The sequence below is a fragment of the Pomacea canaliculata genome, linkage group LG3, assembly GCF_003073045.1.
Source record: "Pomacea canaliculata isolate SZHN2017 linkage group LG3, ASM307304v1, whole genome shotgun sequence".
Classification (NCBI taxonomy): Eukaryota; Metazoa; Mollusca; class Gastropoda; order Architaenioglossa; family Ampullariidae; genus Pomacea; species Pomacea canaliculata.
The window spans coordinates 33,281,921-33,308,134 of record NC_037592.1 but is presented as its reverse complement, the minus strand read 5'-3'; the positions used below and the strand labels follow the sequence as shown (position 1 = coordinate 33,308,134).

Genomic DNA, 26,214 nt, shown 5'->3' with positions numbered 1-26,214 from the left:
GGAGCTTTATCTCACTAATTAGAGAAAGCAGAATTTATATTTCCCTATTGCTGGAATAATCAAGCGGCGCAGATATAAACATTTGAGCCCAATTATATGGTGAGCACTTACTAACAAAACATTTATAACCACAGATGTAGAATGGTGAACTTTCACAAAGACTGACATTTAAAAAAAAAAACATTAGATCTAACAAAAACACCAGATTTATCAGCAAGACAGATATCTCTCAAAAGTTCTTTTCAATTAAATAGTTTTTAAAAAGGAAGTGCTGCATTATCATAATAATTGACCAACTTACATGGTGATCCTTGCTTAGTAGAATGTTGAGTAAATTGCTCTCAAAAGCCTGATACTGACAGCTTCAGATGCTTGGACAGGGGACATTATTGGACTCCAAGGAAAAAACTCTAGATTCAGTCCTGTGTGGGCTTTAGTTGCTGTTGACCAAGTAGCAGAATCTAGAAATGGTTCGTTTTTACTACATACAAACTCAGTGTGTACATGAATTAATGTGTTGCAAAGTCATGTAGTAACATGTTAAGAGGTTCAATAAATCATGCAGCATATTTTGATATTTAACTTTTCACAGTAAAGTGTTACCTCCAAAGAAGACAAATATAACTGATCTTCTGTCATATTCTGCTTTTAAGGAACTCACATGCATGCCTGGTTTGGGTTTTCTACAAGCCTTATCGTCGGTCAGACGTCACCAGCCATATACGATTGTCTGATGCTCGGATCAAGCCAGGCTGCAATGTTAAGCCCCAGCCACATACGTGGGACACTTTTGGGGCTAGTCTGGTCAACAGTAACACCATCTGAAAAACACACAGGTGAGCTGGGCTCAATGGCACTGTTGAAACGTAAACAGTGATGTAAAAGGTTCCATCAGCTGGGCATCCAGTTGCTGCTGGGTTTCATAAGTCATGACACCTGCACAGCAAATATATAAATGCTGACAAAAATTTGTTCCTTTCTTTCTTCAAAGTACACAAATGAAAGTATTCCTTATACATTATTATTACTTTGTTCAAATCAGTAAGATGGCTGCATTGAGTAATTATGAATATTTATACGTCGCTTCTGAAAGCTAGTGGCTGGAGAGACAAAGATAACCAATTGGTTTTGACACTGAACTCCTGTCAGCCTACATGATTACAATTAACCTGCACCAGCATGTAATATGGATTTTAAGATTCTGATGAGAAGTTGCTTGTATCTTATGAAATGAGTTCATGCAAAATGAAGGTTTACTCTGGTGTCTTGTGTTGTTGTGTCCAAACACACTGCTGTTGAACACGAGGTGTGAAATGCATACTCGGTTAGGAACTTGATCCCACTCTCTTCTGTCAAAAAAATCTGACCAGTATGCATGTAGTGTCCTGCTGTACTGACTAGTCCACTTTCAGGGGAATCTGCGTATTCCATCATTCACAAACACCTGGATGTGGGGGACTTGCGTCTAGCGTTATCTAATAATGATAAAAGTGAGAAGGCACTGCTGAATTGCGGTAAAAATTTTACTTGAAATAATCAAGTTTCATAATACATTGTCATTTATTGGTAGATCCCTTACCCCATTTATTGCACATCAAATAGCCTTGTTGATCTTATACATTTCATTTTCTCTCTCATTCCCTTTCACAATTTTGTCATCCATCTCTTTATCTCTCTTTGTCTTTTTGTCCTTTATTTGCTGTTGATTCATCTAGTAGGAACTGAACCTGTTTTCTGATGGTGGTGGAAGCTTGGCGTGATTAACAACTGTCCTCATATAGATAATCCTTCATGAACACCAACACTGCCATTGCTGAAAAGGCCACCATGCCCAAGACTGACGGTCCACAATGACAGGCTTCACTTTGAAATGCCGATAAGCATACCAAACAGGCCCGTGCAAGTAAACAGTTTGCACACGAGCAGTAACTTCCATAGCGTGTCTGACATGTTGAAGAGTCTAGAGAGAAAAGCACAGTGGTTAATGAAAAACTGAAACTGAAAGAGTAAACTTGTATACCCTTTACATAAAATTCATTACTCATTGTAGAAACAGGTACCTGGGAAAACAAGAAATAGATAAATTAGTGTGAAGTATGGATAGGACGAGACTTCGCACTATATACACTTGCATGCATCACTATGATACTCTTGAAGCTACCGAGCATAGAAAACATACAGAATCCATATAAAGTAGATGAACCCATTTACTTCCCAATGGACCCTACAGAAAACATGCCATTAATTGCTTTTTTGAACGCATTATGGGAAGGATGTAGAGTTTTAGAAATGTAAGCGTGCCTTCCAGTAGTGAAATGCCTCTGCTCCTGTCCTTGAGAAATGTCAGAAACAGCTACAGTTGCAGGACAGGGCCTGTAGGAAAGTATAATAAAATCATCAAAAGTAGAATGCAAAGCCTCTCCCTCTTGCAGCTTTGGCAATCATCCGTCTTTTGCAGTATATGGACACAGTTTGGAATTGCCAGTCCACTTACAGCACAAACACGATACTATATAGTATAACTTTCAAAAAGTTACTTGAAAGCACAATTTTCCAAAATGTCTAACAAATTGACTTCTATTGATATGTGTGTGGTGATGTGCATGGTGAATAGCTTGAAGCTAGAACCATGCAATATAAAATATATACTGCAATAGGCTCACAAAACATTAAAGTATATTTTCAATAGTATCACACCTAATTTTCGGACTTTAGATTGGATGAATATTACCCACGAGGTTATTTGAAATCAAAGATAACCCAGCCTGCAGTCGTAGGCTGGTGGTAGGTGATAGTCCACAACAGGTTAGCCATTCCTGTACATGGCTGGTGGAGTGTCATAATCAAATTCTAAGCAATGCACCTGGTAGGTGCACATTAGACTGTGTGTTAAACATTATGTCCCGTCAAGGCATGAGGATTCTGTTACAATGTTATCCTAAACGATGGTAGATTACTAACAATCATATGACTATGGTAAACTACTAAAAGCCTATGCCAAAAGGTAAATTACTAAGGCTACCACCACAATTTAACTATTGTATTTTTTTAAAGTTTCTTTCACTTCAAATGAATTGCCATGACATCAAACTTCACATTGTTTTGTTATTTTCAAATACATTTATTTCCATTTATGAAATGAATTTAATGTCAAGAAAAAAAGCATTGTTGAAATGCTGAGGAGTTTAAAGTGGCAGAGAAACTGATATGTTTTCCTACTGTGGCCATCTTTCCTCCTGAAACACCTTACGCCCCCTTAGCCTCACTACATAATTTTATTATTATTACATACTATTATTGCCACTCAGCCTAACAGGATCTATTGCCTTATGATGATCGATGTGGAGAAGGATTAAGATGGGTAGGACACTAGAGTGTTTGTGTAAACTATGCACTTACATTAGTCTCCCTTGTGGTGATACATTTTCTACTCCATGCACAATGTTCTGACCTTGTAGTTGTCCACTAGCTGCCACTGGACACTGTACAGCCCACTGTGTCATCGTAAGCCAGCCCATTCTATCTGTGAAGAAAATGACCAGTAAAGAATTAGAACAAGACATCAAGAAATGTATTTTATTCACATAATTACAATGTTGCATAAACTAATTAATCTAGTTCATGCCTTTCACCAATCTTGTGTGACTTGCAATGAGGAGAGGTAGTGTGGTCCTACCACCAACCTTTGTTAGCAGATATTTCTTAGAAATGACTGGTTTTAATGTATTAAGAAAAAAATATGATGACTTGTCACATACTAATGACTTAATAATAACTCTAAAGAGAGGACTATGAAGACCTTACGTTCATTGTTGAGCTCCTCAAGACCATGGACACTGATGTCTCAAAGTTGTCCTTGGTCAGCCACAGATTTATGATGACTGGAGGCGAACTGTCCACATGTACTGTTAGAGTCTCTTCATAGTAGTTCCTTCTCGGATGCTATGCTCTCACCCAGAATGTCAGACTTGGCCATCCACAACATTTGCCTACAAACAGTTCACTCTTATCTGGAAAGCCAATTTTCCTAACTGCTTCTGTATTCAGCAAGGCTATGTAAATATAAAGAGATGGACAAACAGAAAACTTACCAAACTGATCCAGACTCAAGTATAACCAACAACAACAACACTAAACTACACTTCTCTAGGGGTGAAATTTTCGTGGATAAAGCAAAGTTAAAATGAATGCTTATTCAGCCACTAAACAACACTCTTCCTCTTGTCTTCTTCTTCTTGTTCCTCAATCGCCCCCAGTGAGTGTAGGGCCGCGATATTCTCATCCGCGCCATAGGATCTGGTTTTGGGGCGTCCTCTCCAGTTGGACCATGTCATGCCAGCTGTCTCTGCCTCGCTGTGGACTGACCTCCTCCATGTCTGTCTGGTCTCCCAACACTGACCTCCCTGGGTTCCAGCCAAAGCTTGTCTGTTAAACTGTCGGCCGCTTTCACAAGGTGTGACGGATCCAGCCCCACGATCCGCATTCTTGAGTGCTGTTTGGCTGGCACGTTTGGTGGTTCCCTCCACAGGTATGTATTGGAGATCTTCTCGAGTTATGTGAGGATGTGGCGTATAGAACAACACTCAGTAAATCGCAGTAAATAATGAAGTCAAACAAAGCAGAATATACATATCTTTATAACTAAAATAACTCAGAAAACAAGAAATAACACACCTTTATTTTTTGTCATGGCCAGTCCTAGTTCCGACTAAAGCAGTATTAGATGGTGTCCGTCTGAGTTGTCCCTCCTTTTGCATCTACTGCCCAAGCAGTTGTAAATTTGACAATACCTGAAAAATATTTCTCAAGTAAATTTAAGTTTATCAATCAAATAAAAAAATATGTCTTTTCTGGTAGACACATAACTTTCTACACTTGAGGACAACATTAGCATCAGCGCCACTGTAATTAAGTTACAAGGATGAGTGTTCACAAGTTTTTGAAAAGTCTTAAAATAGCTTCCACTCTGTAAAGCTCAAGAACTAAATTATATATAGATTTAAAACAGAAATTGTTAATGTAGCTCAGGCTTCTCATTTTTCTCATATACACACATGTACATACAGAGCCTAAGGTGTTATGTTTCAAGCGTTTGAAATAGCTAACCTAAAGTGGTTTTGAATGGCTGCTACAGTCCTGTGTCCTTCAGAGTCATCATTGCGCTCTCAACATCAGGTTCTGAAAAACAGCTGCCAGAAGATTTTGGGTGTAGTGGAATACATTGGTGTACCTCCCACCCATGACAGAGTTACATCTCCCTCCCTGTGCTGCCAGGTGACGGATGTGACCTGTGCTGCAGAGTCGTCACACGCAAAACTGAGGGACTGTGTACTGATGTAGGAAGATGAATCGTAAAGAAAAGCTCCGGCAGATTGTAGTTTCCCAGCTTGGTCCAGCGCTGACAGGACATGGAATACATTCCAGGGCTTGTTACAGAAAAGCTGGTACTTCCCTCAAAAGATCAGAAATACTTGACCTCACATATGTTAAGAACAAGTTAACGCAGCCGACAAAGCAGACATGAATTTGCATGTGCACTTTTTTTTTTCAATAGATTCATTGTTGACTTTTTTTTTTTTTTCCATCTTTTAGTAACACAGCACAAAAGTAAAGAGATGGTCTTAAAACCATAACAAGTTATAATTTTCTCATTAAAATTACATAAGTAATGATTGGACATACATTTCCTATCTCAGCAACTGTAACACAGTAGAATGAAGTGTAATGTTTTGGAGTGTCTGACATTGTTAAATTCAGAAATTCTTCAAGAACTAATGATTAACAAAGCTTTCTAAACACGAAATGGAATGAAGCATTTGATTCTTCTGACAACATTCTAATAAGGGAAAGAACTTGCCAGATGATGTCCATTTAAAAAGCAAAGCTTTTCAATCACTCACGAATGTGCATCACTCCAAGTGAGGAGGCAAGAGTTGCTATTTATACCAACATTTGGTATGCTCTGTAACCCGCTCTAATCACTCAGCGGGTCACCATAGCTGGCCAAGGTGCAGGATGGTGAGTATAGAGTGAGAGAAACAAATGCTCCTTACAGCTTTCAAGAATCTTTTGTTCAAGATAACGCAGAAATAGAAGAAAGCAAAAAAAAAAAGTGACATTGCTTCCCTTCTAAAAGCAATACTCACCAGATCCCAGTACTTGTTGACAGTGCCGGTGCAAGTAGTAAGAGTTTTGTGCTGGAGTGCAGTTCCTATATAATCCAGCTCATACACCTGGAATATGTATCTGGTTCACTCCAGCATCGTCATCTTTCCAGCCACTCCACAGAATATTTTGTCTGCTCTAAATTATGGGAAAACAATTCTGCATGACATGGTTGTTAGAGAGACTTTTAAGCACCTTCTTCATCTGAGAACTCAAAACAGTTCTAATAGAAAAACATTTTTGTTGATATATATCGTAAAACTAAAGTGTTTTATTATTAAGTGAAAAAAATTATAAATTACTATAAATTTGGCATAATAATAATATTAACAACAATCAAAGCACTTACATTAGTGCATTTCACATTTGATATCTTTAAAATAAACTGAACAGATTTCTAAAATAACATACTATTTATTAAAATGAGATGTTAAAGTGGTATTTACTGGCCTAAATCCCTATCAAGTTCTCATCAAAATAAATATTATTATTCAGATAATGAGCATTTACACACCATGGCACATTAGACGAAAGAGTATATCTCTCGCCCTCTTTTATTTTTAGTATTAAATGAAAATGGATGTGCAATTTGAAAGTACCAAACTATTTCCAATTGTAACTCACAGATTTTGTGATCTCTTCGACTGTTAACATGAGAGTCTGCACATCAGATGCTATATTGCAGTGGTACGGCAGCAATGGTATGCAAAATGACCTAGACAGGAAGACAGATGAATAGTTTTTTTTTTATTCACATGAATAAGCATTTGAAGAAAATGGAAGCAACACTGTCCATTAAATGTTGAACATTAATCAGCCAGAAATTTACTACTTATTAAATTTTACTTTTGTCCTTTGTGATCAGCCATTGCTGTCAGCGATGGATGGATGGGGGCTAAATAAAGTTGGGGTAAACTATTAGTTTATAGTAGTCACTTCATTGTATATACTGGTATACCACAAATTGCATTATTACTTTATACAACAAAAAATCTCACCTGAAACTGATGGGTTTTGGTGTTACCATTGAAATAATGTGTTTCTATTACTCTTGTCTCTTGTTTTTCAACCTTGACAACCCCTCCCACATCTGGCATGGAAGAAAATTCTAGCCTGAAATAAAGTAACCATACAGTTTTACTCAAAGAAGAACTACGAATAATGTAGCAGGTCTATTTCTGCAATGGTGCAAGAGGGACATTTAGAGTGTTAGCATATTTCACACAGGAATTCAACGAATATTGGATGTACTATGTTATTTTATGTATGGTTTATTTCATCGAGCATGTTATACATTGCAAATAGTACTCATATGTCCATACATCTTCATTATAGAACAAAGTAAATGGAAGAGGGCAAGTCCGATTAAAGTAATGAATAAACAGCAGCGTATTACTAGTCTGTTATTGCATTTGCTGATGTTTTTAAGCCACTAAGCCATAATACTGAATCTGGTGACATTGTTTCAATAAAAAATCTCACTGTAAAACTTTGAATTCACTATTGTAAACAAAATGGGACTATTACCTGGGGGACTCCTCATTGTTTCTTACTACAGTAACAAGCATTCATAGACCATAAGGTGAAGACAAAAGGTAACAAGAAGCTACGTGATTCAATGTTAGTGGAAAGCTATCCATAGGGCGCATGTTTATATATAAGCCCTCTGTCTATCGTTTACCAGATAGTGTAAACTGTATTTTTACTGACAGTCATGCCATGTTGAAAAGGCACTGTTAAGAGAGCCAGGAGATTATAGGGGGCATACTCGGCTGGGTTTGGCATGTTGCACTGCAGGTGAAGACTTCACGGTTGGGTCTATCTCGACTATAGCCTCAAGTGCGTTCATAAAACCTGAGTGTAGTACCTACACAGGGGATCAAAGCTGAAAGAGATGTTACTTACTAACTTATCAAAATATTTTTATCAAGAGTTTCGGAAAGAGTAAAGATAACTCGAAAGGCCAAGCAAAGACAAAGTTCTGAGATAAGCAAAAAGCTGACAAAGTTAGGAGAAGAGATAAAAAAGTTTACATTTTGGAAGTCTAAAACAAACAGACAAATACAAAGGAGTTCAGATTATTCAAAAAATAAAATGGGCATTACTATTCAAGTACAAGGAGCATAAAATCATAACTTGCAACTATTTAACATTAAGAGACTATTCGTATCCTAGAGAAATGACTATTTAAACAGTCTAGACAGATGAACTTGACTCTGGCTGGATAAGTAGATACAGAAGGCGGGAAGCGGAGAATACAAGGAGTGAGAAGTTGAAAGGGAGAGGATGCAAGAGCGAGCTGAGCCGTGTAGGACAGACAGTGAAACTTCTATGTGTGTAAATAAGTATATGTACACACGTTCATCCAAAATTGATTGGTATTGGAGAGAGAAGATACAACAGAGACAAAATTACACTTCAAGAACAATTAAAAACATAAATTTACAAATGTCTAGTTTATATAATATACACTCAGCCTACCCCTGTTTAGATCAGTTGTGTCTTTCCTCCAGTGACCCCACCTTAGCATCTGTGATGTAGTTATGGTAGCTAGGTAGTTGGACGAAACTGGCCATCCCATCGGTAGAAGATGTTTGCAGGAAGTACAATATTTGTCCAAGACATCATTCTGAGCAGCAGATGGTCCTGAATTTATATCTAATGGTGCAGTCACAACAGACCATCCACGCAGTTAGCTTTAGCCATTGTAGACGATGTCAGCCTCAGACACAACTGCAAAAAATTTTTTTAATCCTTCAGACCTTTTCTTTATCCGTTTTTAAGTGATTTTTTATACATTACTGATTAGCCTGATTTACCATTATAATATTCTCTCTTCATTCTATTGAATGTTGTTATGTAATTTATATATAGTTTAGCTGTGTTGTTCTTTATCAGTGGCGTAGGAAGATGTTCTGTGTTGGGGCAACTCGCCTGTGACAGTGAGGGCGTTCGCACTCGCACATTACGTAAAAAGGATGGGGGGTGGGTACTGCACGCACGCACGCACACAGTATCACAACACGCTGCTTTATTGTTAAAAGGCATAGCAGCATTAAATAAAGAAAAAACAAATTAAAGAATGACTCCCCGGCTAACGCATTCACAAGAAATGTGATAACGTTATAATTATATAAATCATATTAATCAAGGTTGGCAAGTCAGTGTGCCAAAAAACTGCGTCTTCGGTGATTTCTATTAATGAAACTCCATTGCATCTCGTCCAGATTAGCAGATCAACCCTCTCTTTAAATACCGCATAATGAGACAGTTATCAGCGCGTTTGTGTCATGGAACTTCTCAGGGTATGTTTTTGTTGTTTTTAAGGAAGAAAAACTGCTTGGAAAAACAAAGGTAAAGATTAATTAAGCCTACTCACCAACGGCTTCGTGACACGCTTTGTTCTATCTCACAACAAACGGGAGAAAATACGCGTGGTGCTGGAACCCTCTTCTAGACACCACGCCAGTTCCAGCGACAGTACACACAGCACGGGGCAAACCCCCGACTACTGCCAGAGACGGGCACAGGTCTCTCCACAACCGCAAAAAACTCCTCTTCGCCCCGCCGTCCTCCCAGTCCTGTGTGGCAGGGTTCTATAGGGCTCGAGAACCTCCAGAACCTTTCCCCTACCCACAGGGCCCAGCGTCCGCGAGATCAAACACGTTACAAAGAAGACACAGCCCTATACCTGAACTTGGTGTCCGCACACCCTGGGAAAATAGGCCCCATCCACCCCAAAAGAGAATCAAAGAGACCAGAGAGGAAGGACGCAGGCTTACCCTATAATTTAAGGGCCATAAAACTGCAGACCACCGTGGCCAGGGGACGAAACTAGGGTGGGAATGGCCGCAGGGCCACCTTCATCGCTCCGCTACCCGACGGTGCTGAGCCAGCGATGCGACACGTTCTATGGCCATCTACCAAACACGGACACATATATACAAACCAAACAGTATAAAACAGATACGTATGTTGAGTACCAGCCACAGTCGTTGATGATAAAAGAGTGCCTTGTGTAGTTTAAAAATGTTACTTATGCACTTCCCCCTGAGTCGTAGATTGCAATAAATACCCAGTCTCTCTGTCTCTAAAGAAAACTACCCAATATAGGGACTCAGAGTCTTTGCCTTACTTAGGTGAAGTCAAGCCGTCAATTCGCACTAAACCGTTGGTGTCTAGTAAGATGGAAGTCCTCGTGCTTCGCTAGCTTTTCACAAAGTGTAAGGGTTCCTGTCTGATTGGCAAGACTCACTGGGGTATTGGTATGCAACTAATTCGTTACTGGCTTTGTGTTCCCGATGGCCAGTGCGGCCCCTTCGGTTGTAAGCGATAGCAGATAATTTTAGGGTGACAGCGAGTGGGTGGGGGATGTTTTATGTTGGTCAAACGAAAACCGCCAAAGAAAAGGCGTCGCATTATGGGGCAGGGGGAGGGAGACCACACTCAATGTACCGATGTACTGTCCGGCTGCTTTCTTCGCTCAGGCTTCAACACAGCCTGCAATTAGCATGGCAAACAATACCAACGGACTGTCCCCGATCTGATCGTCAGAGGTGCTAGAGCCTCCACTTGCCTCAGGGCCCGCTTTTGTGACGGTGATGACCGTCTCCTCTCTACGTTCTCCTACCTTTCTTCAGTTCTTTGCTCTTTGTGAGGAATTACGTCTCAAATATTGGGGGGGGCAAAAGGATATTCCTGCCCCCCCCCTGTATTTTCCTTGGGGGGGCGGCTGCCCCCGCTGCCCCCCTGGTTCCTACGCCACTGTTTATGTATAAATACCTACTTGCAATTTAAGTTAAGCTCTGCAAAACATCCACATCAAAATCTGATACATGAAATATGTTTGTTGGATTGAACAGAAAATGTTTTCCTCTCTTGGTGATTTTGATGATGACATTTTTTCAGGTGGGTCAGTAGAATAAAGTGGTGAAATAATCTTTGACAGCCATCAATAGGTAAGCATGTGCCATGTCTAGAGGGGAAATTCATAAGCCAAACATAATTTCTCAAATCATGATTCATAATCCATGCCATGTCAATGACAGCTATATAGCAACCACAACACCATCTGAACACTGTCTTAATACAGCACAGGTGTGTACCTCCACCTTCCTAACCCTTGATAAAATAAAATCTGCAGGTGTTCTACTTAGATAGATAGCCTGTCACTATATATATATGTCAAAACAATGTTACAACTCTGTCACATTTTCACACCTAAATGTGGTAGACAGGTAGAGGATGGCAAAGATGCCAGCTGAAGGCCTATTGGTCGGTAGCGGGGACAGGTAGCACTGAATGGTGCGCAGGTTTGTTTTGGGTCCAGGGGGGTATGGAGGGGACCGCGAGAGAAGGAAGACGCGGCACCCAGCCCAACAACCCTCTAGGTCGTCTAGGACCTAGGTGGACACAGCAGCACATCCAGCTCTGCCGTCCTGTATGGCCGGCTATCCATGATCACGGGGGATATAAAAGGGAGGACGAGAAGTCAAGGAGGGGAATAATTACCATACCAGATACTAAAATAACCCATCAGAACGCCCAACCCTCTAGAATTAACACTAGAAAGACTCATTGAAATCAGCATCACTCACTAACAGAAGTGAGAGATATATGACTCCCTGATGATGATAGTGACACCAGGAGTGACAACTGAGGGATAGCATCATTGTAATGATAAGAGTTATCCCGGGGGGGACATCCGGGGCTTTATGTTCAGTTATTATTGGTGTGAAGGTTGGCGAGTAGCCATATTGTCTTTTAGAAGAATAAACACGGTTGTCATCAAATCGACAGTGTCTTGTGTTGGTCGGCTGAGAGCTCGCAGCACGATACATATATATTGTTCTCGACTGCCTGGATTCTCATCTCTTTATTGACGAGCAGAATCAATCTGCAAAGCAGAATCGGTACTACAAGGGACTTAAATAGATTGTACATAGTAAACCCGATGCTATGACTGTACGAGATATGTTCTTGTAGATATTGGTTCGCCATTGCCAATGACCACAACTTTGCTCTTTGCGATGCTAGTCTCCATTCCTATGCATTGCAACTGTTTGTCAGTCTGTTCGAAAGGTAGTGCACTTTAATTCCTATTAGTGTCTCTATTAGATCGATGCTGTCTGCAAAGTGTAGGTTGCAAAATCGGCCCTTCTCCCATGGAAATGGAAGTGTGATGGCCGTGGGTTGAAACACAGCCTGTTCCCCAAAAAGACGTTGAACACCACAGGTGATGAGGACACCCTTGGCGAACTCCTGCTATTGTGTGAAAGCAAGCTTGATCCTCTTTGGTCATCTCCTTCTGCTCTTATACAATGACATCTTATACAACTGCTAAAACGAGGCATGAGACAAGAATGCTTCCGGTTTATTCACATTCTTTATTACGGCTCGCCGAGACGAACAGCGGATCACTTCGCAATAGGCTAAGCGTTGGTCTCGGCGAGGGCGAGGGCGCTTGGAGCAAACATCATTGCGAAAATTGTGTGGTTACAGGTCTTTCAAAAGATTTGTGTACTGAACTGTACTGTAAGATATTCTGTGAATTGGCTGTCAAAAATATTTGTGAACTGAAGTTGTTCTGTGAAAATATATCTGTGGACTACATTGAGTGGGGAAAAATATATTTGTCGACTAGACTATATGACTGAAGGAGAAAAGTGAACAAATCAAGATTCAACAATGGATATATGTCCGTGGACCTACAACCACGTCGTCATACGAGTCGGTAAAGATAAGTTTGTATGTTTTTTTTTAATATACGGAAGAGGCCTCCGGGACTGCTCTGTTGAACACATGAGTCAACTGATTAATGCATTCAACTTGCCCTAGCAAATTTAATTAGCAGCCAAATGATTACGGGGAAAGCAAGAGGGAACCGTAAGGTCAATCAAACAAGTACCTCATACAAGCTATGGACTAGTCGTCCTTATAGCTCAGCTGGTGACGGTGGTAGAGGTACTGAAAATTATATATTTAGGAAATCTGAACAACTGCTCCACGTGGATGAGTGAGAGCTCGATTTCTGGAATATTTTAAGCCGAAGGTAGCGAAGTTTACTGTCACAAAGGGGACTGCAAGCCCACATATAACGGTGAACTTTTTTACTAACGCTCTTTTGTCCGATTATTCTCCGCTGTTTGTTTGGTTTTTTTTTTTTTTCACAAAATTCTCCAAGTTTTCTGCTAAGAGTTAGTCATGCAGTCATTATCTCAACTAAATAGGATATAACTCCATTTTCTCAAATAGTTATGGTCTCCTACCTTATTTTTTATTATTGTTTATTGTATCTGTAATGCCAGATGAGATAACTTACTATTTTGACAGTGCAGTCCCTCAAAGCCGCTTGAACATGTGCAGCTGCTAGCGAGTTCTGTGGGACAGCTGCCTGGATAACAGCGGGTGCTGTCAAAGCGCCATGAACAAGCCTCTGAAAGATAAATGTTACAGTTATTGTTAGTAACTGAAGTTCAAAATATGCCTAAAATACTATTTTTCGGGACAGCGTGGTAGATGATCTCTCGTTTATTCCTCTTCATTTTTGTAAGAAAAGTTACATTTGTGAGGCCACAAAAGAAAACTAAGGACTCGCAGCCATTTTTAATCAATCCAAATGAGAACTTAGTTAAGTTTCTTAATGTTTATCTGAGCACACATTTTTTTCTGTTTTAATAAAATAATCTATGAGCACCCTAACAGCACAGAGAAATCAAGCATTTACAAACTGTGATAAGTTTACTAGCTTCATTTACATTTATGAAGTCATACAGAGGTGGTTGAGTAAGTAGGGAATTTACCATCCACTCATTTGGTACAATGTTCACCCATTCTTTCCGCAGTAGACAGATAATCGCTTTTGATAATTTTACTGTTTTACGAGAGACATATAAGCGTTCCCAAGTGGACAGATTAAAATCCAGTCTAAAGAGCTTACTGTTACAAGCCCTGTTGTCAGAAGATGGCACATAGGCTCTGTAACCCTCCCGTTCCTGTACTGTCCCCTCACACCTGGAGCACACCCGATTTGTTGCGGTGGTGCAAGTCTCTAAGTTACAGTTTGAAATAGCCGTGCACACTGCACACCAAGGTTAAAGCATGTTTAGGATGAGCAACAGTGCAAAATTCAATGAAGTGTGAACATAGAATATGTTATAACAGAAATCTCTTTCCTTCAAGGGTATATATAGCTGTTACACTTTCTACTAATTTGATCAGCAGTTTAACAGTGCAACCAATCAAATTTGCATTTCCTTGAGTTATCAGTGCATTATTCCTCCTGTCAGTAAGCTAAAGGTAACATTTTGGGAAAAAAATCCCATTTAATACCTTCGAGAAGAACACATAAATACACATTTGAACACTTTTGATATTTGTATTTAAAAGAAATTCCTACTTGAACAAACAGGTCCTCCACTGTAAAATCCTGCCTTTGTGCATGTACAGCTATTTGGACTGTTACAGGAGCCATCTGGGTAGTACTGGATGGTACCATCAGTATAAATGATGTGTGAATCACCAATGCGAGTATTACAAGCTCCATTTAAATTTGTCAGACCATTGCATAAAGCTGAAATAGAAATGTCAAACATAAAAGTGGACATTGTGCACAGAAGGAAAAAAAAAAGAGTGGGACTCTACAATTTGAAATCATTGTTAAATGCACAGCAACAAAAAAGTTCTATTCCAAGATTTTTCTTTCTCTCTTTCTCTCTTTCCTCTCTCTCTCTCACACACACACGCACACAAACATGCATGTGCAAACACACCCTCCCTCTCACATTTAAACACACTTGCCTGCACATATGCACAACACACTACCTCACTTTCACATTTTTCTCCTTCTTTCACATATATTCACATGCATACAGGAAGATTCTGTAAAGACCTTTCATGATCTACAGTAGATATACCATTACTGTTGTAGCACTCTAGAAGTGTACTGAGTATGTAATTGTTGTTGTAAGGTCTGCGTCGAGTGACGCTGTCCTATTTCCCACGCTGGCTGCGTCCGTAGGTAGCCAACCTTGAACTGTCCAACCGCGACCACTGCCCTTTCCCACGCTGGTTGAGTTTAGGGTAGCCGACCTTGAACTGCCCACCCCCCGGCCACTGGTCTATTGTTACACCCGCCTGAGAACTTGGGTGGAAACAATGACCAGACAGGGCGAGGGGGGCAGGGGATGGAGGGATCGACATTCTAGAATGTTCCGAGGGTAGGGAAATAAGTAGCGGGGCGGACAGTGGCTTGGATGCTGTTGAGATTCGAGAGAGAGAGAGGAGGTGTAGTGAATCGAAACCTCCGGGCGTACCTAAACGTATGGGTATTGTCTGCGCATGCGCACGAAGCGAAACTTCACTACCGCCTGGTAGTTTTACTTGAAATAAAAGTAAAGGACGAAACATTACTGGACATACTAAATAAAATGGCATTGCAAAAGCAAAATTATACAACTCACAATATGCTTTGAGCTGGTTTTTGATAAATAAACATCCGATGGATTAGTAAATATTTTCTTGGGTTTATTTATCAAAAACTGTGACATAAGGCAAGTGTTGGCCTTATTCCTAAAATGAACAATCCGTAAAAGGTTTAGTTCCGGTTAAGAGATTTAAATATACTTGGGCGGGAGCCGACATGAAGCTGTCTCTTGTGTGTTTTCTAACTGGACAGTTTAATGAGTGCCACCACTAATACCCACAACCAATAACACAACATGGTGTCAGAAGTGAGCGCAATGTGCTAGCTGTGTGATTTCTCCAGAAACTTTCAGGTGGGCACGTTTTTCTCATTTTGAAATATTGCGTCGTACGTTCGCAAAAGTGACATTTCTCGCAAGATGGCGGAGACACATCAGAGACACACTTCACTGCAAACGTTCCGATTCCCTCAAAGCTGGATTTGTCTTCTAACATTGAAGTAAATTGGAAAAAATTTATTCGTCAGTGGCAGAAACTATGAGGTAGCTACGCGCCTTGATAAGAAGATTCAGCTTATCGTTGTGCAGTTCTATTAGCTTGCATTGGTGAGGACGCACAAGAAATCTATGAAGGATTATCCTTTGCAGAAGGGGAGAACGACAAAGATATCCAGACTGTCATCGACAAGTTCAACGACTTTTGTTTGGTAGCACACATGAAGTGTATGAGAGCTACAAGTTTCATAGGCCGAAACCAAAACAAGGATGAGTCAGTTGATACTTACGTCGCAGTTTTACGCAGTTAGCAAAATCGTGTGATTTCAAAGATGTTGACCGCATGATTCGTGACAGACTTGTGATCGGTGTTCAAGATGACACTATGCGTGAAAAATTGTTGCAGAAGAAAACACTCAAGCTTCCAGAAGCAATAGAAATTTGCAGAGCTCATGAGACGTCCAAGACTCAAGCACACTCGATGTTGGCAAGCAACAGCGAGAGTACAGTTGAGAAAACCATCAACAAGATTCAGAAAGGTCAGCGAAAAGTTCGTTGCGTACGAAGCCAGGCCTTCGGGGAAAACCAGAGACTAAGCCATGCTCTAGATGCGGAAAAGGTTCCCACAACAGAGATGGTTGTCCTGCAAAGAACGCTAAATGGCAGAAAATGTTCCAAGATTGGTCACTACGCTGCAGTCTGTCGCTCTTCAGGTTCTTCTACGATTCACACAGTGGAAGAGGAGAAGAAGACGAAGAGCTTACATGGGTATGATTGTAGGCAGTGTGACAACAGATCCTTGGAAAGTCAGTCTCCTGATGGAAGACACAGAGATTGTAATTTAAGCTTGACACCGGAGCTGATGTTACTGTTGTACCTCAGACCGCAGTTCCAGCAGCCAAGCGACCATTGCAGAAAGTGCGCAAGAAAACTGTATGTCCCAGGTCGTGTTGAGATAGCTGTGGAAGGCATGTTCAAGGCAAAACTGACATACAAGAATGTCTCTACACTGCAAGATGTGTATGTCGTAAAAACACTTGAAGAACCATTGCTAGGTCGACCCCATTACAGCGTTGAAGTTGATTGAGAGAATCAACACAGTTATAGAAGACACGAAAAACAGTACAAGGAAGAATTCCCAAAACTTTTCAGAGGACTAGGAAGTCTACAAGATTCCTTACAGATTCGTCTGAAAGAACAAGCTGTTCCATATGCAGTAGCAGCTCCAAGACGCTTACCTTTGCCCTTGAACAGAAAGTCAAGCAGAATTGGATCAACTCGAAGAACAGAGTGATTCGCACAGTCACCAAGCCCAGTGATTGGTGCGCCCCAATAGTAGTGGTGCCCAAGAGCGACGAGAGAGTCAGAATCTGCGTCGATCTGAGCAAACTAAATGAAGCAGTTCGCAGAGAGAACTACCCGCTACCGTCAACAGATGAACTGTTAGCCAGCTGTCAGGAGCAAAAATGTTCCAAAGCTTGATTGCAAAAAGGGTTTCCATCAACTTCCACTGGATGAAGGAAGTCAGGAGTTTAACAACCTTCATTACACCTTTTGGGAAGGTATGTTATACACGCTTACCCTTCGGGATAAGTTCAGGGCCAGAAGTATTTCAACGACGAATGTCTCAACTTCTGGCGAACCATGAAAATGTGATTTGTGACATTGACGACCTGCTCATTTTCGGTAAGAACAAGCAAGAACATGATCGTTACTTGAAGAAAGTGATGTCGACGCTTCAAGAAAGCGGGCATTACCCTGAACGACGAAAGAAGTGCCAGTTTTGCCAAAGAGAAGATATCCTTTCTCGGCACATCTCACGAAGATGGGATCGCCATCGACCCAGAGAAACTGTCTGCTGTGAAGAATTTTCCCAACCAGAGAACATTTCTGATCTCAGAAGATTGTTAGGGACATGTTAACCACGTTGCGAAGTTTGCAGGCCCTAACCTCGCAAACGACAGCAAACCGCTACGTGACCTGCTCAAGAAAAACATAGAGTGGTGTTGGGACACTGCTCAAGAACCTCGTTTGAGAAGATTAAGAAACAGCTGACTGAAGCTCCAGTGTTGGCACACTATGGTACTGACAAAACGACGTCGTCTCAACAGATGCTTCATCTTTCGGTCTCGGTGCAGTATTACTTCAGAAAACAGTCAGATGTCACCTCAAGCCAGTTTTTCTACGCATCAAGAAGTATGACGGAAACTGAGCGCAGGTACGCGCAAGTGAGCGTGAAGCACTCGCAGTGACTGGGCGTGTGAAAATTCTGTGACTACATCACAGGACTTCGTGATCTGACAATCGAAACTGACCACAAGCCATTATTGGCTCTACTCGAAAACCAACAGAACCTTTGAAGATCTACCCCCAAGAAGAATTCAGAGATTCCGGATGCGCCTGATGAGGTTCAAGTACAACATTGTCTACACAAAAGGCAAGAATCTCGTGACTGCTGACACACTCTCACAGCCCCAGTAAGAAACACTCAGGAAAGATGAGAGAAGTGAAGAAGAAGAGATCTTCATCAAGCAAGCAAGTGATTCAGAGCTTGCAGCCAGTGAAAAACGCATCGAAGAAATCAAGAATGAGACTGCAAGAGATACTGTTGTAAGACAGTGCTGTATTATCTCCACAATGGATGGCCACGTTCTAGTCCAGAACATGAAGAACTGAAAGCATTTTGGACAGTACGTTTCAGGAACGTCACAGAACATGATGACTTGCTTCTTTTCTACAGATCAAGACTGATCATCCCTGAAAGTACTAGGAACAGACATTCTCCACAGACTTCACATTGGACAATCAAGGGCATTGTAAAATGCTCTCTCGCTTTGGCCAGGAGAGAGCGTTTGGTGGCCAAAGCTTTCTCAGCAGATAGAGTCCATGGTACAGAGGTGCACAATTTTGCTTCAAGGAGAGGCCAATTCCTCCTGAAGCTCTATTTCTCTGTACACCAGCATTCCCTTTGCAGAAACGTTGGCATGGACATCTTTGAACTGGAAAAAAGCACAGTACTTCTAGTGTGGCTATTATTTCACGTTCTATTGAGTTTGCTAAAGAATACTCGGGGGAAAACAGTCAATCCACTGTTAAGAAGCAATATTTTCCCGCCATGGAATTCCACAAATTGTCATCTCAGACCACACGCGCGCACTCGCTTCCAACAAGCGTTCCACAACGTTCGCTCAACAGTACGAGTTCACTCCCACAAAAGCAGCCCGTACTATCCCAATGCTGGAAGCCGAACGCCCGTTCAACCCTGACTCAATCCTGAAGAACAGATGATCCTTATTAGCGTTCTCACATAATCGCGCTATCGCCAACTTCAGCCCCAAAGGGGGGGGTCCCCCCCTCTCAGTCCAGCAGAACTGTTGTTCGGGAGAAGCCTACGCCCATGGTTCCCCACAATACATCTCAAGTTTTCCGAGAAAGGAAACAGAAGGAAGGACTTTCAGAAAGGTAAAGCGAGATGCAGAGTTGAAACATAAACAGAATCTTCGACGAGCAACCCGTGCAGACCAGCCGCTGAGTTGGAACCGTCAGTCCAGTTTGGTGACCAAACCACCCAACCAGGGGGAAAAAGAAAGTTTCCATCAAGTCTCTGCCCCACAGATCGTATAGGTAGAGTACTCCCCTCGGTCGCCACGACGCAACCGCGTCTCTGATTCCAGAGATCTTCCAATCCTTCGAGATATCCAGCCCTATAACCATAAAGACTTGTCGTCCCTATTCCAACAAACCCAAAGTTCCAAGTGGATCCCACCTTGTCTTCTATCACTCAAACGATCTCAGACGTTCCTGTTGACAATCCAGACCATGTCCAGGAAGCCGCAAGCCATGAAGCGCCATGCGTCCAAAGTCCATCGCTCCTCGAGATCAGCCTGTCAAACTCCAAGAGTGGTCGCAAACCATCAAGATTCCCACAGAGACTTGAACTTGTAAAGTGATTGAAACTCGAATCCAACGCACCTAGACTTGAATAGGAATTCAAGAATATTAAATTAATGTTAATTAAGTTATATTGAAACAATTCCATTTTAAGAAAGGGAGAGTGTGACATAAGGCAAGTGTTGGCCTTATTCCTGAAAAATGAACAATCCGTAAAAGGTTTAGTTCGGTGTAAGAGATTTAAATATACTTGGGCGGGAGCCGACATTGAAGCTGTCTCTTGTGTGTTTTCTAACTGGACAGGTTTAATGAGTGCCACCACTAATACCCACAAACCAATAACACAACAAAAACCAGCTCAAAACATATTGTGAGTTGTATAATTTTGCTTTTGCAATGCTATTTTATTTCGTAATGTTTTGTAATGTTTCGTCCTTTACTTTTATTTCAAGTAAAACTACCAGGCGGTAGTGAAGTTTCGCTTCGTGCGCATGCGCAGACAATACCCATACGTTTAGGTACGCCCGGAGGTTTCGATTCACTACAGAGGCAGGCCAGCAACTGAGAAAAGACTGTTGAATAAAGAAACTTCAGCGTGAAAGATCCATGTTGTGTTGTTATTCCTGTACAACGTAGCCCAACCCTACGTAGCCATTGGACGTATTGGTTACATTTCTGGCGCCCAATGTGGGGCTAGTTGTACAGGAGCAACTTTAATTCCTCGGCAGAACACCATGGCTGACTGCAGGTGTCTATTGTGTCGGAGTCTTTTTTCCGCAGAATTATGCGACATCGACAGCTGGAAAACCTGGATTCTACACTACAAGTGATAGGAGCAGGCGGTCATTCTGTGCCCTATATTGGTGTTGTGCGTGTGTCGGTGTGGTTGCCTAAAGATGTCGTATAGGCGAGTCCATCACCTGTCTCTCTTCTTGAGCGATCTGACACCAGCCATCCCTTTCTTCCCATGAACAAAAGGACTGGTCGCCGTTCAGTATCTGATCTACTCTACGCTTGACCGTCCACCCGTGTGACTGCTTGACTTGCGATGAAGCAAGAGTGCGACACCAACACTACAGCCCACTACTAGCTATCATATGACAGCTACGGAGACAAAATTATTGCACTTCGGAAAACTATACCTACCCTCTATACGGCCTCTGGTGTTTCACGAAACACACGAGATTTCAGCACATTTTTTTTCAAAGGCCAAAGATCTGACTATCTCTTCCCTGTTTATCTCTATAGTAAGAAAAGTTTTAGGAGCGGCAAGGGCGAAATCATCTCTATGTTGAAGCACTTTCCTGCCAAAGCAATCAATCAACCAACCATGTAGTAGAAGAGAGAGATTTAAAACCCATCTCTCTCCGAAGTATTGTTCATAATCCAACGACTTCTTTCCCTCACTCAGTCTTACTCCTCAGTTCATCATCTGCATACAGACACATTCATGAATGTCACGGTGTCATCAGTTTGCTGAAGTGTTCGTGAGGCAAATTTTCATAGCATCAAGGATGTTGTTCTCATCTGGGTTCCCGGCTACCCAGATAGTTGCTAGTGGTGTATTGCTCCCCACGTCCCTCCTGGATAGTGCCTAGGATACCGGCATGGCCAAGGACTCAGTTTTGTCGGTTATTTTTTTTTTCCACTTGGGCTATTTTTATCTTTGCTCGTATCTGCGTCAGATTACTCTGCTTCCTGTCTTATACTGTTTTGCTGTTTCTTCCCCTTTACGGAATGCTTATGTTTATGACAAGTCGTTGCTTATCCTATTCATTTCATTCAAATTGTAATTTTTACCATTTCTTCTCTTTATAAATTCACAATTGCTGATGGTGTTAAGCATCAACAGCAAACAGACCAACCAGCATGGTTGGTGTGGAGGCAGGAGGAGTGGACAAAGAAATTGTGCGCATTGGCACGGTGATTTTACTCATCTATTTTACTTTTCTTGTATACTGAGACATCAAAACAATTAAAGATCAGTAATTCAACAGTAACACAATTGTAGCTGATATAAATGAATAACGAACAGTGTCTAAAAGCATAGAAATAATTCATTTATATTAATTATATTATTTGATATATTTTAAGTAGCTAAAAAATAGCTGTCATACTACATTTCTACCATAGTCACAGGAAATGCCATTTGAAGCTTGTCCAGCCTGCTTCACACACATACCTTTCTCGGCTTGCTTGACCTGCATAACGGTCACAAAACACACACAATACGCAACACACACACAAATAAAATAATTTCTTACTTTACAGGTTTACACAGAAATTGATATTGATATATATATCTTGTAACTCAATGTCATGAAGGTAGGATATACTTAGTACTTTCAGGTAAAACTTTTACATTATGAGGACATCATCGGAGACTGTTTTTGCCAGAGCTAGTCCCTTCTTACCTGTAAGCTGAAAACCATTTGAATATATTCCATGTAAAGTATTTCTCCTGTTCATAATAGATTTCTGTTATTACATGGTTTCTGCAATGGAAAAAATAAAACAAACATTTAACATCAACAATCATACGTTATTAAAAATATGTTTCTTAATGTTTCCCAATATACAAATGAAGACGCTTTCTCTAAAAAAGTGAATGTTGGTGAGCCATGGGCGGTGATGTTACAAGCCATTGCAGTACAGAGAATGAGAGTGAAGATAAGTTATAACCTCTAGCTTGTTTATAACATCTTGTCATGACTACAGAACAGACATGTTGCATTGAGATACATTAATATACGCTACAGAGCTACATGCTCACAACTATATATCTATACTTGCATAACCCAAGAACTATGCACATTCTCCAATAGTTGTGGTCATGAATAACACCCACTATCCTGCCTATCTGGTTGTATGTTTTCTACATTTCATATACGTACGATAACAAATGATTGACAGTGCTTTACGGGCAGCAAACAAAGATACTTCGGCTCCCATGCTAGATTGAATATCTAGCAAAATGAGCAAGTAGAAGATAGGAACAATACTGGATATCTGAAATATCTTGCTTTCTCGCTATTTTGGTTGCTAATGGCACTTTGGGTAACAGTCAGTTCCCTACCATCATTCCTCTAAAATTTACCAAAATACGATAAATAGTTGCTTATTTTTTTTTCTTTCTTCCTTTCTTTCTAGAATAACATCAATTTTTTTCTTTTTCAATTGAAGATAATAATTATGACTGTTTTCTTTTGTTTGGTATGAAATGCTTTCAGTCCAAACCAGTTTGTTTAAGAAATCTTAGCATCAGAGAAAGGAGACGGGAATTGTTACAAACAGCTAGGTGTGTGTGTGGTTCAATCATGTTATCTTGCTCAATAAAGACCCAGGTACTTACGCATTTTTCTGTAGACCGGCCACAGTCGCAACACTCAGCACAACAACTGCAAGAGCAAGCCAGGCGTGGGATGTCTTGCTGCGAGTCTCCATAGGACTGTTCAACGACCTTCAACGGTCTTCCACTGACGACTGTCAGAGAGTAGTGTTCAATGAACGTCAGCGTCTGTTCTCTGGTAACTTCAGAAACTTTCTGGTTTACGGAATGTACCTTTATAAGACACACAGTTCTGGTTCAGGATCCGTCTGGATATTAGTTTGCTTTTACGGCGAAGTTTAAAATTATTTCCTAGTACCAGTGAAGTGTACAAAGTCACTAGCAAATGCTATGATTAATTTTGTGTTATATTGTTTCCTATTAATTAATAATAACCGAGAGGTTTAGCAACATCAGCTTTATACAACTGCTGCACCCTAACAGTAGCACAGCACACAGCACAAATGGTCGAGTTGGGTTTCCAGCACAGTTCACACCCGTATCTCTCCTTCTCTGGAACGCGTCTGTGGTACGCATAGCGTTACGGGTAGGTCTGCTATCGGTAAGTCGGGTAGGTCTACTGCAGTCTGCAAAACATGTCTCACTGCTAGTGTTGACCGTCTTGTGACATCAGTGAGAGATAACGTGGCCCCGTCTCATCTTCCTGGTCCCCACCACTCATCTGCCCGTATCCGTTACAACTCAACGACGATCTGATTTAGTTCCACGATATATACAACCAACAGGAGTACCTGGCGTAGGCTTTCTCATCCTGCATCGTGACACTCAGTTTATCACACCTGACTCGAGTCTTCAAGCATGAGAGTAAAACAAATGCCGAGAAGCGTTTTTATTACAATGCTACTCAAGTCCCAGATTAGAGGACTTTTTCATACACACACACATATATATATATACTCCCCTTTGTCTTTCTTAATGTCTTTCTTGATAAAAAAAAAAAATCTGTGGACGTTTGAAGGTGTTGAGCACATCCGTACCCGTGTTTTCAAACTACATGCTTCCTAGTCCTTAGAGAGAGGCAAGGGTGGGAAGTGTTTTTCGTTTACATTGCCCGAGGGGTTTCCTAAATTTTGTTGTTTTCCGATAAAGCCTTTCGCGGATTTATGGTAGAATGTAATGACAAATAGAGCCAGAGTTTGTCGGTTATTCATCGTCACAAAAAATTTCTAGCGTATGATATAGAAGTAACACTCATTTACATTCTTGAAACTGTACATAAACAAATACATACACAATCAGACATACACACCTTAGAAAAGTTAACTTTCGGAACGAAGAAAACTAATACATTATAATTAGGTAAGTCTTCTGGTAATAATAATTTTAGCATTTAATTATTACTTCAGATTTAGAGTTCTGCTTTTTTTAAACGCCCGCTAACTGCATATGATGGAAAGAGTTTATCCGATACATGAACGTACGTGTTTATGTTTCAGCCCTTGTGGCACCCACCCCACCCGCACACCCTTTCTGGCACAAACACCCGTTCGACGTTCACATCGACGTTTATTCCCGTGATTCTTAACATTGTTTACACAAAGCACTTCTCCGCTTCTCTTAGTTACTTTGGTGTTTTTTTTTTTAATTTTATTTCTTACTTTTGTTTTCGTTGTTGATAGTCGTACATGCATACACCCGTGAACATTTTTGGGTCGTATCTAAGAGGGGTGGGATCGCAATTCGGAAGGTCTTAATGAGGAAGTGTTTATTTTTCCCTTCTTTGTTCAAGTAGAATGACATATAGGTATAGTCCTGTGTAGTAATGGCGGGGGAGGTGGATGGAGCTATTGCTTTAAGTTTCTCCTCTACCCCAATTCCATCCCACAATTGAAGAAAACTCCATGCAGGTACTTACGCATTTTTCTGTAGACCGGCCACAGTGCCAACACTCAGCACAACAGGAGCAAGAGCCAACCACGTGTGGTACTTGTTGCTGTCAGTCTCCATAGGACTGTTCAACGATCTTCCTCAGACAACGACACAGAGAGTGAGAGAGACAAGTGCCGTGATTGTGTCCAAGCCAGTGTCTGTTCTCAGTAGCTACTTGTATTCTTCACCTCCACACAATGTGCCTCTCAACGGTTAGATATTTATACAACCAGTCCTGATTCAGAACCCGTCTGGAGCTTGGTGTGGAGCGCCTTCCTTCAAACTTTTGTCTGACACTTTGTGTATATATATATTATTTTTTGCACCTTTTTTGTATCTTGAGAGCGAGATCGTCTAGTCCTCTGAATGAGCAGAAAACACTGTTTCAGAAGTGAATGGTTCAAAAGTTACAATAAAGTCCAAGCATACTTTACAGTTTTTGTTTTGCTTATTCACATATAAAACGAGACCAAGTTTTCATGTACATATTCTGATTAAATACACAGTCACGAGTCAAAAGTTATCGACGTAAGCTTCCATCACTGGTCACACACCTGTCTCCACATCAGGTACACATCTGTGGTATTCACAGACTGACGAGTCAGGTTCCTGATCGGTTTCAGAGTCTGAATAAGTCCAGCGTGTCTCACTGTATTGGTGTTGTCTCCTTGGACGCAGCGATGAAGTCAACCAGTCTCACCTTCCTGGTCTGTATTTCGCCTCTTCACCCCAGTGGATCGTATCTAGGTCCCGGATATTTTAAACCAGCAGAAACTGGTGCAGGGTGGTTACCCCAAGTCGTAATATGCAGTTCGACACACTTGAATGGTTAGTCAAGTCTTTGGACATGAGTGGATCCCCTTCCCCACCCCCCAAACCTGGCAAACAGTCAGCTATAGGGGACATCCATTTAGTGGTGCACTTGACCTATGAACTAATAACTGAGCTGGTACAGTTATTGGGGATTTAATGTAAGTTATCGAAATGAAATAACATTCCTATAAAGAGACAGGTCTGTCTACA

The 26,214-nt window shown here is 41.0% G+C and overlaps 1 protein-coding gene across 3 annotated transcripts; it reads right to left on the bottom strand.

The window, feature by feature from the left end:
* Positions 1 to 8,649: 8,649 nt before the first annotated feature.
* On the bottom strand, positions 8,650 to 25,960 carry LOC112560749. 3 transcript variants are annotated; one of them, XM_025232785.1, is made up of 8 exons: positions 25,178 to 25,960; positions 23,326 to 23,535; positions 22,388 to 22,468; positions 22,102 to 22,174; positions 14,564 to 14,737; positions 14,105 to 14,245; positions 13,487 to 13,600; positions 8,650 to 8,898 (listed from the first exon to the last, which is right to left on the bottom strand). In XM_025232785.1, exons 3-8 carry the CDS (start codon positions 22,418 to 22,420, stop codon positions 8,864 to 8,866), a joined length of 570 nt encoding a protein of 189 aa, XP_025088570.1. In that variant the 5' UTR covers positions 22,421 to 22,468; positions 23,326 to 23,535; positions 25,178 to 25,960; the 3' UTR covers positions 8,650 to 8,863. The 3 variants fall into 3 exon arrangements, with proteins under 3 accessions (XP_025088570.1, XP_025088572.1, XP_025088571.1); XM_025232787.1 differs by having other exon boundaries at positions 23,326 to 23,456; XM_025232786.1 differs by lacking the exon at positions 25,178 to 25,960 and having other exon boundaries at positions 23,326 to 24,734.
* Between the last annotated feature and the right edge of the window lie 254 nt (positions 25,961 to 26,214).